At 49.6% G+C, this 16,395-nt stretch overlaps 1 protein-coding gene and 1 long non-coding RNA gene across 3 annotated transcripts; both read right to left on the bottom strand.

Moving 5' to 3' along the window:
* Positions 1-571: 571 nt before the first annotated feature.
* Positions 572-3,236, bottom strand: DUSP1 (dual specificity phosphatase 1). Its single transcript, XM_027468541.3, has 4 exons — positions 2,757-3,236; positions 2,473-2,621; positions 2,133-2,352; positions 572-1,604 (listed from the first exon to the last, which is right to left on the bottom strand). Exons 1-4 carry the CDS (start codon positions 3,124-3,126, stop codon positions 1,234-1,236), a joined length of 1,110 nt encoding a protein of 369 aa, XP_027324342.1. The 5' UTR covers positions 3,127-3,236; the 3' UTR covers positions 572-1,233.
* Positions 3,237-4,752: 1,516 nt separating this feature from the next.
* LOC119718359 (uncharacterized) lies at positions 4,753-15,026 on the bottom strand. Of its 2 annotated transcripts, none has more exons than XR_005269376.2 (3): positions 14,954-15,026; positions 8,444-13,365; positions 4,753-5,496 (listed from the first exon to the last, which is right to left on the bottom strand). It is a non-coding gene; the product is annotated as an uncharacterized lncRNA (long non-coding RNA). The 2 variants fall into 2 exon arrangements; XR_005269377.2 differs by lacking the exon at positions 4,753-5,496 and having other exon boundaries at positions 5,551-8,656; positions 8,792-13,365.
* Between the last annotated feature and the right edge of the window lie 1,369 nt (positions 15,027-16,395).

Here is a 16,395-nt window from a genome sequence, read left to right as displayed (position 1 = left end):
CTGCCAGCCAAATATTTCGCTGTAGGGATCAGAGGCGCTTTGAATTGCAAAAAGGAATTAAGGAGGCAAGACAGAAAAAGAAAACACCTTGGCACAAACTCAGCAGCACCAGAGATCAGCTAGCAACAGGTTAATTTTTAGACTTAACCTTTGAAGCATTTGAAGTAAACAAGCAATAAGGAAGCTTCTTCCTCCTTCCTGGGAGAGGACTATTTTAACTCCCCTGTAGTTCCTTGCTCAGGTCTCAGTTGGTTCGAACTATTACAGCTCTGTTGCCAATACTGCAGCCAAAGCCACCTTACAGCTGAGAGTCTGGCCTTGGCTGTTTGCCACTGCACATAATTATACAGGGACAAAGAACTCAGGTTAAGAAATGGCAGAAGTTTCTAGTCAAGTATGTTGCTTTTAAACTCCTTTTTCTGTCTAGTTCAGTCAAGACCCCAGGAATTTGCATTACCTGGGGCCAAACACCATTAGAAATTCAGACTGACTTATTTTGCTTGTTATCTGGGAGCTTGTAAAGAAGTTTTAGGACAGTAAGATGCACAAGACTTTAAATAACATATCCAGCTTTCAATAGAAATACCATAATTTATTCTGTTTGTATAAAAAAAGTTATAGTCACGTAACAAAACTATGTCTTCATAAGAAGAAATATATTATTTCACATAAATAAATCAAACATACAACCCTTGGCAACTCAAAAAAGCACGCGCCTGGTGCTTTCATGTCAGTGCTTGGGAAACAAGAAGAGCTGACAGATATATACACAGGATTACAGTACCAAAAAATGCTGAGGTATTTAGTTTCTCTAGAAATGAAACTGTAAGTTCATGAAGGCAAAACAATGCTCTAATGTAAAAATAAATAAATAGGATTGTCATAAGAGGGGACAGCATCAGTGTTGCTTAAAGTGTCCAGGAATGGGAATACTGGTGAGCACACTACTGAATGTGCAGCAGGCTTAGGACAAACAGAAGACAAGGGGGAACAGCTCAGGATAACACAGCGTCCTTTGCTCTTTGCGTAGGCATCCAGATATTGGCTTTAGAAGACAGCAGGAGAGTCTGTAACACCCAGTTCTCTGGCATCAGGTGAGCTCCTCTTCGTGACAGTGTTCTGGGATGCACGGATGGTTCCCCACAAGACACAAGTGACCGATGACACTGTCCCCACAGTTATTGCACTTCTGACACAGTACGTCTGAGTTCTGACCGGATTTTCACCTGCCTCTCAGCAGCTCGGGGAAGTGGTGATGGGACTCTGAAGGTAGCTTAAAGCACTGGACGAGGTGTGAACAGGGATGGAGACTGGGAAGTTAAAGACTGTGGTGGTCGATGCTCCTCTGTCCAATACTGACATAGCGGGGCTCCCAGCTTCTGCTGAGCAGTTGGGGGCAAGGACCTGCGACTCAAACTGGAGCAGCTGCCCCATGAAGCTGAAGTTTGGGGAGATGATGCTCCTTCTCTGCTTCACGAACTCAAAGGCTTCATCCAGCTTGACTCTGTTGGTCCTCATGAGATAAGCAAGGCAGATGGTTGCTGACCGGGAAATGCCAGCCTGGCAGTGCACAAACACCCTTCCTCCATCGTTTTTAACAGAGTCTGAAAGAATTAAAATACACAGTTGGCAAACAAGTCCCACAGCTTCCAGAGGTGGGAAAGCAGCGCCTGCCGTTTTACATGTCTTTAATCCATCCCTTCCTTAGCCGAATAGGTGAGCCCGGTGCTTTCGAGACAAAGAGAGCCTTTGTCCTGAGGGAAACAGCACTCTAGCTATTCTCATTCTGGGCTCCAATTCCAATTATACTAATAGGTCCTCCAGGTCACTTTAGCAGTCTCGCAAGATTACTTTAATACTGATCCGCTTAAGTTCACTAGCTCTCTTCTGCAAGACTAATGCCTCTTGATTCAAGATCTCAAACAATTTTGTAAAGCCAAGATTATTCCTCTCAGCTGAATAAAATTAATGGAAACAGTCCCTGGGCATTTATCCCCAAACAACAAAGGTTCTATCTCAAATGAGGCTGCGCTGAGGAAGACAATACCACCCCCACCCAAAAAAAAGAAAAAAAAAATCACTCCCAGGGTACACCACAGGAGACAAAAGAACAGTAGAGAGAGCTCGTTTACCTATGAAATCAATCGCCTCGTTAAACCAGGAGCTGATATCCGCCTTGTGGTTGTCCTCCACCGGGATACTCTTGTACTGGTAGTGCCCTTCGAAGTGGTTGGGGCAGTTGGCCGAGACGTTGATCAGCGCCGTGATCCCCAAGGCATCCAGCATGTCTTTCCGGGAGGCATGGTACGCGCTGCCCAGGTAGAGGAACGGCAGGATTTCCACGGGGCCACCCTGAAAGCGGACGGACAGACAGACAACCGATCAGCACCGCTCGGGCAGCTCCCCATGGTGATCCCCAACACCACCTTGGGCACAGGAAGGTGCCGGCACCCACACATCTCCCCCACTCACCTGATCATACAAGGGGGTGCCGCAGGAGCTGCACCCCGAGTCGGCGCTGCCGGGGGCGCTGCTGGCGCTCAGGGGGAGGCTGAGTCCGGTGGGGGCGGCCGGCTTGGTGCACAGCTCGGAGCAGGCGGCCGAGAAAGCTTCGTAACCTCCTGCGGAGGAAGAGGGGCGCGGGGTGAGCGCTGCGCGGCCGGGGGCGAGCGGAGCCCGCGGCCGGCGGCGGGGAAGGAGGAGGAGGAGGAGGAGGAGGCGGCCACGTCCCCGAGGGACCCCGGGCGGCCACTCACCCTTGAGAAAGCAGATGCGGGCGCCGCGGGCTTCCCTGCAGAGGGTGCCGAGGGCCAGCAGCAGGGTGCTGTCCCTCTTGGGCAGCTCCAGGTCTGCGCTGCGCTCGTCCAGCAGCACCACGGTGTGCACCAGCCCCTGGCGCAGGCGGGAGCGGAGCTCCTCGTTGGGGACGACGTGCTCCAGGGCGAGGGCTCCCTTGGCCCGGCGGCGGACGATGGTGCTGAGGCGCACGTTGCAGGAGCCGCGGATGTGCGCGGCGTTGAAGGAGAAGAAGGAGCGGCAGTCCAGCACCAGGCACTGCGCGGCGCGCTCCTGCAGCAGCCCCCGCAGCGCCTCGCACTCCAGCGCGCACACCCGCAGGTTCACCATGGCTCGGTCGGGCCCCGAGGAGCGAAGCAAAAAAAAAACAAAAATCCCGAAAAATAAAAACTAAAACGAAGCGCTCCCGGGCGGCGCGGCTCGGCTGGGCACGGCGCGGCCCCGCAGCCTTATATCGGGGCGCGCCGCCGCCGCCGCCGTTTTCTCAATGGGGGCCGGGTCACGTGGGGCCGCCCCGCGCCTGACGTCACCTTGGCGGCGCGCCACGGCCCCGCCGGTGTGACGTCATGGGCCGCTGGGCGCGCGCGCGCGCTCGCCCGGCTACAACCGCGTGGGGGGGGCGCGGGTGTGAGCACGCGTGGGGTCCCGCACCCAGCTCGTGGGGTCCCGCACCCAGCCGTGCGCGGGCACGCAGGGAGCGCGCACACGCGCGGGCACGCGCACCCGCACACGTCCCCAAGGGTGTGCACGCGCCTGCGGACACGCGTGGCTCCTGTGCCCCCCAGCAGCCCCCCCACGGCAATCGGGGGGCCGCAGGGTTGCGGGGGGGTTGGGGGGTTGTGTGCGTGGCCGTGCTCCTCGCACACGCCTGGCAGCACGTGTGAGCGCACGCGTGTACGCGAGCCTGGTGCTGGCGCGGCGGTTCTGTGATTTGGGTTCGTGCATAGGCAAATTGCACACAGGTACAGGCACAGAACGGCAGTGTGTGCACACGGGGACAGGTATCTGGGAGTGCATTTGGTATGTAAATGTCTCTGAGAAGCTGTTCTCACGTTTTGTGTGCGAGGAAAAAATCTGTGGTGCTTTGTTTTCCATTTCCCCAGATGTTAGGGCGGCCCGGTAACGGGCAATGAAGCAGCTGGAGCTCTGTTTTTTTTTTTTCCCCCTGGTAGTGTATCAGCGCTTCCCAAAAGTTGTCTTTTCCCCGTGGGCGACCGGCTGCCACCAAAACACTGGGGTGTTTCTTACACGCAGCTTCCAGGCAGCGCCGCTTTCACTTCCCCTGTCTCCTCGCCGTTTCTCCCCGGCCCTATGAGCTCCCCGGCACACTCTGCCCTGGCCTCCGCCTGCCCCCAGCAGCATCCCCGGCTTCAGCCCTTTTCCCACAGCCGCTTTCCAGCAATTCCTCCTTCCCCCAGCACCTCCTGCCCCTGCCGTGCTGCTCCCTGCTTGCCCCATCCAGCAGGTAGCTGTTGTCACCTCTCTTCTCCAGCTGCTCCCCTTCCAAAGGAGCCCTCCCCATGCACCCCTTTGCCCCAGGGTCCCCTCCCACCGCTCAGGCTGCCTGTCCCAGCTCCGAGCTCTCCCAGCCTCGTGGGCTGCCGGCTGTCAACTTTCTCAAACTTCCCAGTTGCTCCTCCACCAGTTTCCACCAGTCTTTGGCCACCTCCAGCCTTCTCAAACCAGCACACCTCTGCAACTGGCCGAGCGCTCCAGGGCTTTCCAGGCTCTTGGCGGGTGGCCAGGAGGAGGGGACACAGGGATGGACACAGCCGAGCGAGCATCGGCCCCAGCTCACCCTCTCGCTGCAGGGATGGCTCTGCTCTGCTGAGCAATGTTGGTTTTTTTCTTTCATTTTTTTTTGTTTTGATTTTTTTTTTTTTGCCAGAACTGCAGCCTCAAAGCAGATCTGTTTTTTTTTAAACACGTCTTTTAAAAATAAACACTGGCTTGCACTTTTCATTCTATTTATTTATTATTGTTCTTTTAACAGCGGGTTGGAAACAGATTGCGGGAGAAACATTCATATGCTTCAGTGCCGGGAAACAACTCCGCTCGACCACGCGGTCACCCACGCTGTTACTGGGACCCTCTGGTGGTCCACAGCCTGCTGCTGGGTGTGAAGAACAGCCCCCAGCAGCTGATGGGTGACACCAGTCTCTCCGTGCCACGCACACGTGGGCAGGGCGCATGGGCTGTGCTGCAGCTGGCAGTGGCATCGCTGTGACAGCACCATGCGTGGCCGAGCTCTGGTGACCTTGCCAAAAAGCCATCCCAGGCTGTGCTGAGGAGCCCAGCAGTGGGAATTAGCGATGATTGACGGCTTGCCAGCTTTTCGCAGCAGAAAGTGGTACGGCAGATGGCCGTGAGGCAGGCCTTCATTCATCACTTTTTCTCACTGCAATTCTCCTCATTTTGATGATGACCTCAGACCATGACGTGCCCCAAACTTATGGGTCTGAGCAGGCACCGTCCTTCTCCCAGGGGACTCCATCAGGATGCTGAGCTCCTCCAGCAAGCCCGAAGCCTTCCAGAACTGGGAGCACGGGCTGGAAGTGTGGATTTGAACTCTCTAATGGAAAGTGGTGTTTTAATGTGCTGCGCCACCGGTGCCTTGTCAGTGCAAATGGCCACTGGCTCATGGATGGGGGTATCCCTATGCTGCTGACAGTATTTCTCTTCTTGTCCCAAACTCTGCTCCTACACAGAAAATTAAAAGATTGAGGTTTTTTTTGTGTGTGTGTGTTTGGCATCCTCAGTTTTCCCCAAGTTTAACAACATTGCCGTGGGTGCCCCCTGTGCAGGTGGGCATCGTGCTCTTGTGGCAGCCGCCGTGCCAGCCATGCTGCCAGCTGGCTTGGTGCAAATATCGAATGTGGGCCGGGCACCCTGGGCCAGGTGCCTCGGCTGCTCTAAGCCAGCACAGGGAAAATGTTCAGCCGAGGCCTTTGCGCAAGGGGAATCTGCCTCTGCGAGAGCACGCAGCGATGCTAATCGCTCTCTGATGGACTTATTTAATTACGGGACTTTTGAATCTGCTCTTGTTTACACCCAGCGCAAATCAGGAAGAAAAAAATTAATCACATGTGGCAGTGTGCATTTAATCACTTATAATCCTGGACTAGCTATTTCCTTGCTTTACTCTATTTTTGTTTTCTTTTCTTAAATAAACCTGCCATAAGAATGAAAGAAAGGAAAATACAAAGCAGGACTGAAGTGCCTTTTAGGAGCTCAGCCTGACCTGAATGACTTTCTTAAGGGCTTGATTTCCTGTCTTAACAAAAGGCAGGAAAGACAAAATTAACCCCTTCCTCCAAAACAAATCCGTGTTTGCACTTGGGCCACAATGACATTGTAAAGGTAATAATAGAAACGACGGCAGTGCTGCCCCCGAGGGTGGGGGTGCAAGGCGATGCTTTTCTTTCAGCAGATGGGACCCGCTGCAGCGTTGCTGCGGCCCTCCTTTATTCCCTGGGCCTGAGCAGTTCCCATGTTACTCTGCCAAAATATTTACAAGTCCATAACGACATGAAAGGCCCATGAGTGTGATCCTCCGCTCGTGGGATTAGGGACTTCTTGGGAAAATAATTCCCTGACAATTTCATCATAATGCCGTAGCTGAGCGCGCTGTCGTCTTCTCAGCCCAGCCAGGGACCTTGCCGGCTTCCTTCAGAGGCTGCGGGTCTCCTGGTGCAGCCTGGCTGATGTTTATCTGCGAGGGGATGAACTGAGGGCTGCGGACAGCTTCTGCACGGCCTGACACCGGTGCCAATTTGTTAGCAACTTGGTGACAAGCGTAGATAACCCCTAGCCTGGAACTGGCCCATTGCACAAGCTGGTTAACCGGTAAAACTGGCTGCTCGGGCCTTTTAACCAGTCACCCATGGCCAAAATCAGCCCTGAACCGTTCCAGCCAACCCAGGATGACAGCACCGTTGGACCTGACCCCAGCCTGCGTCTCACTGCTCTCGGTGCAAGTTTTGCCTGAATAAAGATACGGAGCACCGAGCCTCAGCACTTGAGACAGAGAACAAAAATTCATGTGGGAAAATTTGGAAACCGTGCTGGATGCATTTCTTCTGCATGTGTAACATTTTCTCCGAATTCAGTTTCACAACCCAGCGTTTCCTTTTGTAAATATTTGGACTTTGTAGAGGCACAAAGTCATAAGAAACAGAAGGAAAAAGGAAAGATAGGGGGAGAGAGGGAGAGTCAGCAAAAGAAAGAACAGAAAAAAAAGAACGATGAGACACAGAAAGGATTCAGTGACGAAAGGTTACAACAAACAGCGTATGAACAATATAGAATTACCGATGAGTCATATTGCAATGAAAACAGCATTTTTAATGCCTTTAAATCCTGCGATTGAGCCCCTTTGCCAGGGTTTGTTGAGCTCAGGGTGCCTCAGATCCTGCATGCGAGAGGCGATGAGGAGGGGGACCGAGGAGGCAGAAGGGCCAGCCCAGACAACACGAAAGCCGGATCGGGGCTGGGCCCCACTGCTGGAGACAGCCTGCAAACCTGCTGTGCATGGCCTTACTTCTGTGTGCCACATTGGAGGCACAACTGGTCCTTGCTGAGTGCAAAGTGGTTGGGGAGCAGCCTGGGTATTTTCACTGAGGGCATGTCTTGGGTATACATGTCCAACTGAGGAATGGAAAAAAAATGTTGTCCACTCTGTTTTCCTGCCCGTCCCCAACCAGTGGCTGCCTCCTGCTCGCAGGCTCTGGGCAGCAGAGGGGCGAGAGCCCACACTCGGGTGATGGGTGCCTGTCTGCCTATGCTGCATCCCTAACGCTCCTTCTGGGGCTCCCCACTCCCCACTCAGGCCTTTCCCTGCTGTATTTGTAATGCAGGGCTGGGGGCTGCTGGCTCCAAAACACGACAGCCCACCAAGGCAGCCCTGCGCTGCAGCTGGGGCTTGCCATCAGCTCTGCAGCTGCCCTTAGTTGCACGAGCCGAGGTGCCCAGACAGCGAGCCTGGCATCATATAACCTAATACCTGTGTGTGTGTGGCTGTCCCAGGGCCCAGCATATGGCACCTCATGGCCTGAAACCCAAGGCATTTGGGAAGTCTGCCGCAGGGATTGTCCCCCATCGTCATTCTGCAAGTGTCTCTGCGTCTGCTCGAGCAGCTAACGCGAGGCAGGAGCTCTGCTTTCTCTTCCAGTGACTCACTGAAGTGCCTTGGGCAAGTTGCTTAGTGCTGCGTTTTAACATGATTACAGGCATTAGGCAGCCAGTCTGGGATACCATGGATTTGATATTCAAAATCATTAAATAACTGCCTCCGAAGGAAAATCTCTGGGAATTAGTGGCACTGATACAGTTCTCAGCACCAGGATCAGCTTAGTAGGGCAAATGGTTTAAGCAATTTAATCTTATATTTAATTGCTTCTATTAATCTGGTATGAATCATGACATGCACCAGGCATGAGGGTATTTATTCAATAAAATCACTGTATTCATAAGGTTCTCATATTTCAAGATGAAAGGTATTAGATCTATAGCAAAATACACTTATGGGAAATTATTCTTCCTACTGCCCGAGCGAGTGTTTTCTCAATAACATTGTCTAATGGCTAGGATGGCGAGGCAAGGCTTCTGTGGGAGGAGGGCGAATTTGAATAGAAAACAAATGACGTACCTTGCATCGAGAGGCAGGGAGAGGCGTGCTCTGCTCTCCAGAAATGTGAGCCACGGTTTATTGCCAGTCATGTGATGTCAGTGTTTTGTGGGCGCAGTGACTATGTATGAGCTTCCAATTCCCAGAACCATCAGCTCTCATAAAGATTGAGATAAGAGCTGCTGAGGCACTGCAATTTGCAGGTTGTTCTTCTGTTCTCCTTATCTGTGTTATCTTTACAGCGAGATGAAGGCATCATAAATGCACACGGCACACAGTAACCATCAGGGAGGTGGAGGGGCTGGTCAGGGTTATTTTGGGTTGTGCCCATTAAGGCAGGGATACAGCCAGAGTCTGGCATCTCCTTACCTGTCCTGGAGGGAGCCCAAACCTGTTCTCCATCACCACAGCTGCATCTTCCCAGCAGCTTGCTGGTGCAAGGGTCTGCAAAGCCAGCACAACCTGCTACCGTGGGACTTCCCCAGCGCAAAGACCCTGTCTGGGAACAAGCTTTGTGCCCAGAGCTCCGTGCGTACCCGACTGCTCCAACACAGGAATAACCATGGGTGGATAGAGGCAGCGTGGAAGGCTTGAGGACTGTCAGGGCTAACAGCTGCGGAAGGTGCTCCTGCCTGCCTCTGCTGTCCCATGATAGGGGCAGGAATGCAGACGTCGGGCTCTCGTGGCGTGCTCCCAGGACTTACCCACACCAGTTTCCTCTCCATCAGCCCGACATTTGCCTCACTGCCCAATGGCACTGAAAAAACAACAAGCAGGAATATAAAACTGTATGGGGTAAGGTTTCTGCTATCAAAAATCACAACTCCCGTGTTCTTGGACTCTGGAGAGTGGAGACCCAAGAGTACACTTCATAAGGGTAGACATAAAAAAATAGAGAAGCATTTAAAGCAATAAAAGCACAAAGAAATGCCAGTGTGTGTTACATTACACATGCTCCATCTGCGTCTCAGTGTTCATCTATTTTTTCTGTGCTTTTTTAGTATAGCTTCCAAGGTGTTTATAGCCAGTCTTTGTATTTAATTCATAGCCAGTCTTTGTATTTAATTCATAACTGTTAAAAAATATCCCCCTATCAGTAAATACAGAACTGCTTATTCATTTTCTGCTATGCAGTTTGTTAAAATATTTGCAATATGACATGATTCTCTCATGTGATAGAGTGAGGTGATGTTTGTGTGTAACAGCGGTTAGTGAAAACACAGTGTTAGTCATAGGAGAGAATAACTTGCCTGTTTTGAATACGAAAACCTTTAGGCTGTGGAAAAAGCCAAACTTTGGCCCACTGTGTTGTTTTCAGAAGTATATGAGAACATATGGGACGGAGTGAGTCACGGTGCAGTGTCCTCTGAGCGTCAGTCACCTCAAGTGGGACACACTGTGAAATTCAGGAGAGGCATATAATGACCCGTTTCTTTGTCCATGAAACGCCTTGTCACAGCCACCCAGGACCTGTCCGCGTTGCTCATGCCCCATTTGACTTAATAAAACACAAAAAACTGTTTTGTTTTATCAAAACCCAAAACCTGAGGCATTGCCTTGCTGTGAAACCTCCTCCCCTCAGGTGAGTTTAGGAAATATTCGCGCTGGCTTTCTCCGAAGCGTTGGACAAACTGTTTCTTGACAGGGATGAATAAGAAGTGAAGTCATACGGCAGAGCTGGCTGAAATTAATTTGCCCAAACATGGGGCGTTTCTGCGGGGGGGGGGGGGGGGGCAGCCGCGCTGTGGCTCTTGGAGCCCGTCACAAGCTGTGATTTCACCTCGGCCGCCGCACAAAGCGCTGAGCTCTGTTCAGAGAGAGGCCCAGCCAAAGGGACTCTCACACTAAGGCGCTTCTTAGAGAGTATTTTTTTACAACTGCTGCAGTGTAAAAAAAAAAACCTCCCTTCCTCATTAAGCGAGAAGGAAGCCTGTAAACGCAGTGGGGTGAGGGGAGCCCTGAAATGAGAGGGGTTGAGGGTCAAGGGAGGCTTTCCTGCCAGTTTGTCAGCCCCTGGACTATACAAGAAGGTGGATAAAAGCATCCTTGTCCCTGGGGACATGAGGCAGGGATGGGGCATCCCGAGTGCCTCAGCATCTGCCCCCTGCCATGGCAGTGCCTGCCTTGGGTCCGAGCTGCAGAGGTGGGAGGAAAACGCCCCCAGGTTTTAGGATCGTTATTGCGGTGTCTTAGGCAGAGAGGGGGGAATGACAGCCCAGGTGTTTTCCAGAGCCCCACCGTAAAGATTTCCTTGTGTTCTTATACACCCCTACTGAGAACAGGCGGCTCCCTCATGGAACCAGATAAATCAATAATCAGCCCCCCGCCGGGTTTTATTGAGCCACTCACAGCTACGATCAGGCTTCAGAGAAAACAAATTAGAGTAGGATAACTAAATAAAGAAAGGGGCTTCTTCTAAACAAACGACAATAAGATCACTACACTGGAGTCACATTTGAACACAACATCTCGCTTGAACACGCAGAATTTTGAAAACATGTGAAATGTGGGCCAAAGGCTAAATTTCACAGTATGGGCTCTGGTAAATGCAGTAATTCAAAGTATTTTTCCTTTCTGTTTTGTCTCTGTTCAGTTCAGGTTTTTAGTTCACATGCCAGGACCTCCAGTGGGACAGATCACATCAATCAGCAATTGCTTTGCTTGCCTTCACACTCATATTTTTTAAAACAAAAAGAGGAACAAGAAGCGAAATTAGCTAAAGGAATCATGCACATTCTCAGATGGTAAATACAAGAGGAGCATGAATCATCCTCTTATAGAAATGACGAGAAAGGATGGAAAAGGTAGCGGTTTGGGAGAAGAAAGTTATGTTCTACACGGCTGATTCAGCTCACTGGACTGAAAATGAATCATCAGAATATTTAAATCATATTACCAGTATTAACACACACAAAACCCCCAAGCTCAGGAAGCCTTTGTTATGAAACAAATGTGATAACGGATAACAAAAGAACAAAGAGGCAGCTTCCTAGCAGCACTGCAATCGCTCAGATCTGCCGCGTGTCCCTGTCCCTGGGAGAAGCAAAAAGTTTGCTTCAATTGCAATAGCCATGTCCCTGCCACTGCTGAGCTTACAGCACCGGGTGCTTCAGAAACCAAAAGACAGACTCTTCTTCACCCTCTAGAGCTTTTACACTTCGGCTGTGACAAAGTTTTTTAAAATAAAAGATTTGCCCACTGGAGAGTACTTGACTAAGGCTTCATTGCTGCCGAGGATCGTACCATCAGCTGGTGATGCAGACGCTCTGTTAGAGACCTGAGTAGGAGGTTTGACACTGGAAACACATCTCTTCTTATCTAATTGTGCCTGAGCCTAAGCTACAGCATTAATGAAGCTGTAACACACCAGGTTTGGGGCAGACTCTAGGCAGAGGTAACGGCCAGGCTAAAGGATGGTTTAAAATCCCCTTATTTTCTTTCTACCCTTCTGGCTAAGCTTAGCTCAGCTGGGATAAAAAAGTGACCCTTGTGTGTAGGGATGTTTTCATTCACGTAGGAAAGGCAGTCACCTCCAGAATATAGCAGAGCAGAGGAAGCAAAGCAAACCACAGGATTCTTTTACATAACGAGTTGCAAAGGTTTTGTAGGGAAGTGTCTGGTTGCTATAAAGTACATCTGTGTATTCCATAACAGTTTGTCACATTAAAAACTCTCAATTTCAGAATAAGTGTATCTGTATTCAATAGCTGGAATCCTCAGGGGGATCACAATGAGGTAGAAATCCATCTCCAAATATTTTTACTGTGTTTTCTTGTCTAAATCTTCCAGGTTCCTTCTCGAGTCTTCAATTTAGACTTTAACACTACGGAACTAAAGCTTTCAAACTCAGCTAGCAAGCAGGGATCATAATGAAGATTTGCCAAAATTCTGACAAGCTATTTTTAACAAAAGCTGTTTTAATAAAAGAATGTATATTACTGAAGTAAACATGGGCAGGAAAGACAGAAAGTGAGAGTGACAGGCAGAGAGACAAACACTTCTTCGCAAAGAAGCCTTTGAAACATCTGGAATGTTGCAGCAAAATGTTATTTACCAGGAACGTCAGCCAGTCCCAGCGCAGATGGTTCCCATTAGTGTAGGATCAAGAGACCAGCAAGGCTAAAAATATGTGTTTGCTTTTTTAGAAACCGGTCTTCATACTCTGTGCTTTAAAAATAATAATCACTGTTACACAACTTCTGTAACTTAGAAATATTTTCTTGGAATATTGTTTGGCATGCTGGCTAGGCTGCAGGCCCTGTGCCACTGCTATTACTCACAACCTTTCTCCCTGAGGACTTTATGATCTCTCTTTTACTTAGAAATAGGAGGATGGCACATTAAGCTGAAACTGATGACTTTTTGTTATAATGTGCCATTGACAAAATACATGAATTACTACTGTAGGCCAGTGTCTTGCCTGGTGTTAAAGTGCAGAGTCCACCAGGGCACCACACAAAGCCATCATGGGGCTGTGGGGACTGTGGGGCCACTTCCCCAGCACCAGAGCATAAACACATCCAGTGCCAGGCAGTGCTCCTGGGGGAGGTTGGCAGCGGAGAGCTTCTAGTCTCCCTGGTCAATGTATTTTGGAATTGTGGATTAAACCAATGGAAAAACATTGAATTAAACCAGGCAGAAGCCTGGCTCAGCGAGAAGGAGCGCGGTCAACTGCGTGAAGATCTTTGCTCCAGGCGGAGATGAGAGAAGTTCTGATTTCTGCTGGCTTTGCTTACAAGGCACATGGTCAGTCATCTACCCAGAAATACACCAGCCTTGGAGGCATTTGTGACTTAAATAAAAAAGCAGATCTAGCATGGCTCCTCATAGCACATTTTGTGTTGAAACCCCTGTTGGTCAGCCAGAGGTCTCTGCTCTTTCCGGAGCACAGGGATAGAAAAATGTAATTCCGTAGGAAAATGCTCTAAGTTTCTCATCAGCACCTGGGAAGAAGAGAAGAGAATGCTGATATGTATGAGCCAGTCTGTGACTTCACAAAAAATGACACAAATGAAACAGAAAAACTTTCAGGATTGTTCATAAGATGCTTTGAGCTTTTCAAATGTAGTGTTTCAAAGCACTTCACACACAGCAGCTGCCCCTATGAAACACATGAGGAAATAAAGAGCTGAAACTTGAATGTGGTCTAATGAACAATTCTTAACTAAAAGATCTGAGCTCTTGGTGGAAATGCTGAAGAAAACTGTTCACACATTTCCTATGGGTCCCAAAAGAAAAACAGGTTTTGGAAGAAGGCCTTTGATAAAACGGTTCCCATTACCACTGCTCTTCCAGCAGTAACCAGCCCTAAGCAGAAGAAACCAACAGCAAAGAGTTCAGCTTATAGAAACTTGTTCCTAAAGGAGATTACTTGGGTTGGGAAAGAGAATTTGGGATGGTGCTGGAGCAGGGAGGGAGGAGGCCTTGCCTGCCAGCCCGGCCTTGTGCTGGCAGCGCTGGCAGCAGGGCCCCACAGCCTGGGCTCCTGACCCAAGCTGGCAGCTCATGAAGCCAGCACACTGTAGAGAGACATCGCCTACCAAAACCTGCATTTTGTTCTGGGACCGGTGCAAGCGCACCAACCCACAAAACACAGTGGTTGCCCTCAGCCCTGGCTGTTAGGCCTGGCAGCAGCACAGCAATGTGCCCAGCAGCGAGAGCCACTCTGACGATGAGCCAGGTGGACCTTGTCAGTTAGCTTTGCATCACTTCCCTTTTTTGCTTTTTTTTTTTTTTTTTTTACTGGCAGTACTGACAGGAAAAAATATGTTTCAGAGGGAAAATATGCGATCAGCATTCTTTTCATCAAAACATGAATGTGACAAAGACAATTTCTCTTTGAGGCCAGCTGCTATTGTGAGAACAGAAGATCAGTTCCCACTCCGATCACCTTTTCTCCTGGACAGGTGATCTATAAACACGAGTCTGTGTGTCTTTCTCAGACTTTTTCTGAGCATGATAGCACCCGCTGGTCTCTCTGTCTCAGCAGAAACCTAGCTCAGCTGGCTGCAATGACAGCAGGGAGCCCTCTCAGCTCCCTAAGATAAACCAGAGGCAGCCTCAGCAGACAGAGCAGGGCAAGGCTCCACTGCCCACACTGAGCCTCTTGCACGGGAGAGCATTTGAGTGTATTAGGATGATTTATGGCACCTATCAACAGCATCAAATTCACCACAGGACGAGAACAGAAGCAGATGCAAAAAGCCTGAAAGTCAGAGCTATCAGGAGTGTGGTGCAGAATGAGTAAATAGATCCCCAAAATATTCAGTGACAATTTCCAAGTCCCCTCATGCATGGAGATCTCTTTTTGAACCAACACTAACCATTTCTTGAAATAACATCAGCCCTTCTCCCGCAGCCCCCATCCAAGGGCTGTGCACTGCTCGGCAGGGCTGTCAGCTTGGCAAGTGGGCGACCTCCTGTGTAATGTATAATTCAAGTCTCCAATACACAAATGATTGCAGCAGAGTCAGAGAACATGCAAATTATGCCCCACATCCTGCTGTTAGTCACCCTCTTGGGGGAACTCACCCCTACAAAGCCGGTATCCCAGGGCACACCGTGTTTGCTAAGCTTCTCTTTCTAACTGTTTCAACAGCAGCAGAAATCTCACAGCTCTTCTCTTGAAAATGACTGTAACTTAAAGCCGCTGGAGTGAAATACTCTAGTGGTTTTTCCCTAAAAATAGCAAATGAGTTATCCATATTCCGTTTTACTGCTGCATAACAATTAGAGGTATTAGTTTGAAATATTCTAGTGAATTACATCGAATCTTTCATCAAAGGGGATCAAAGCACTTTGCATATTAATTAAATCTCAAAATAAGGCTCTGAGTTAAGCTTAATTATGGGAGATGGTGAATTCTAGGGATTGATATGGGTGAGAAGAAATCAGGACGCCTGGTGATTTGCTACATTCAGGGCTTGTACAAGCCCTTCAGATTCTCCATGCCTCAGCTTCTCTGCCTGCGGGAGAAGGATAGTTATCCAGAGCTGTGTTTGCAAAGTATGAAAAAAAAAAAAATCCTCTGGCAAAAGTGATGCCTGACTGTTTATGTGGCAATTACAGTGCCTGGGTGTTTACGTGGGCAGAAAGAGACGGGCTGACAGACGTATCCAGTGGAGTCCTAAAGCTGCTCTGTTTCCCATCCAATTTCCCACCCATGATGGGCCTGCCTGTGCAGTGCTCCCCAGCACGCTTTTCTCCTTGGTCTTATGAACTCTCCTGAAGGCAGAACAGAGGGCTCTGCTAGCTGGTGATGGAGCAGTGCTCACCATCACAGCCCCAAGCATCTCACAGCTTGGGAAGCTGCCACACACACAGTGACTGTCCAAGGAATCATCCATCCCCTGTTCCCATCTGACAGCTCAATACAGTCTGGGTGTTCAGGAGCTATCAGTGAGTTAGGTACCAAAGCTCCTTTACAATTTCAGTCAAGTGATCCCATAAAAGAAACCTTCCTCCCTTCCTAGGAGAGGAAAAATTCCACCTCAGCTCATAGTGTAGCTGGGACAATGCTCTCAGGAGGAATTGACCTAGAGTTGTCCCTTTTTATAACAGTGACTAATGGCGGCTTTATGAAAGCAAGGATCAATACGAAATGCCATGAACAAAGGTTATTGGTTGTGTACTATTTGAACAAGACGTGTAGAATCATAAATGTATCTATGACTAAACCTGAACAGCTCGATGCCACGAGACCAATGATAAAATTCTGAGCATTAGCAATGGAAAACCAGCGCAGAGTGGATGAGCCAGGCAGCACTCGCTTCTTCGTTATCAAACACACGGGGAAAGAACTGAAACAAACACTCGGTCCAGCCTCGGATGACTACAGGATTAGACAGGAGGGTGCTTCATTTCCATATGTGAGGTAATATGACTTATAATGTCACTGCTAATATTTGCCAACTTCTGTTTACTTTTTAGCAGATGAAGTAATATTTATGAGTGATACCTGAGTGATATACCTG

This window comes from Anas platyrhynchos, chromosome 14 (assembly GCF_047663525.1).
Source record: "Anas platyrhynchos isolate ZD024472 breed Pekin duck chromosome 14, IASCAAS_PekinDuck_T2T, whole genome shotgun sequence".
Taxonomy (NCBI): Eukaryota; Metazoa; Chordata; class Aves; order Anseriformes; family Anatidae; genus Anas; species Anas platyrhynchos.
Note: the sequence above shows the minus strand (reverse complement) of the source record. Positions and strands in the feature narration are given on the sequence as shown.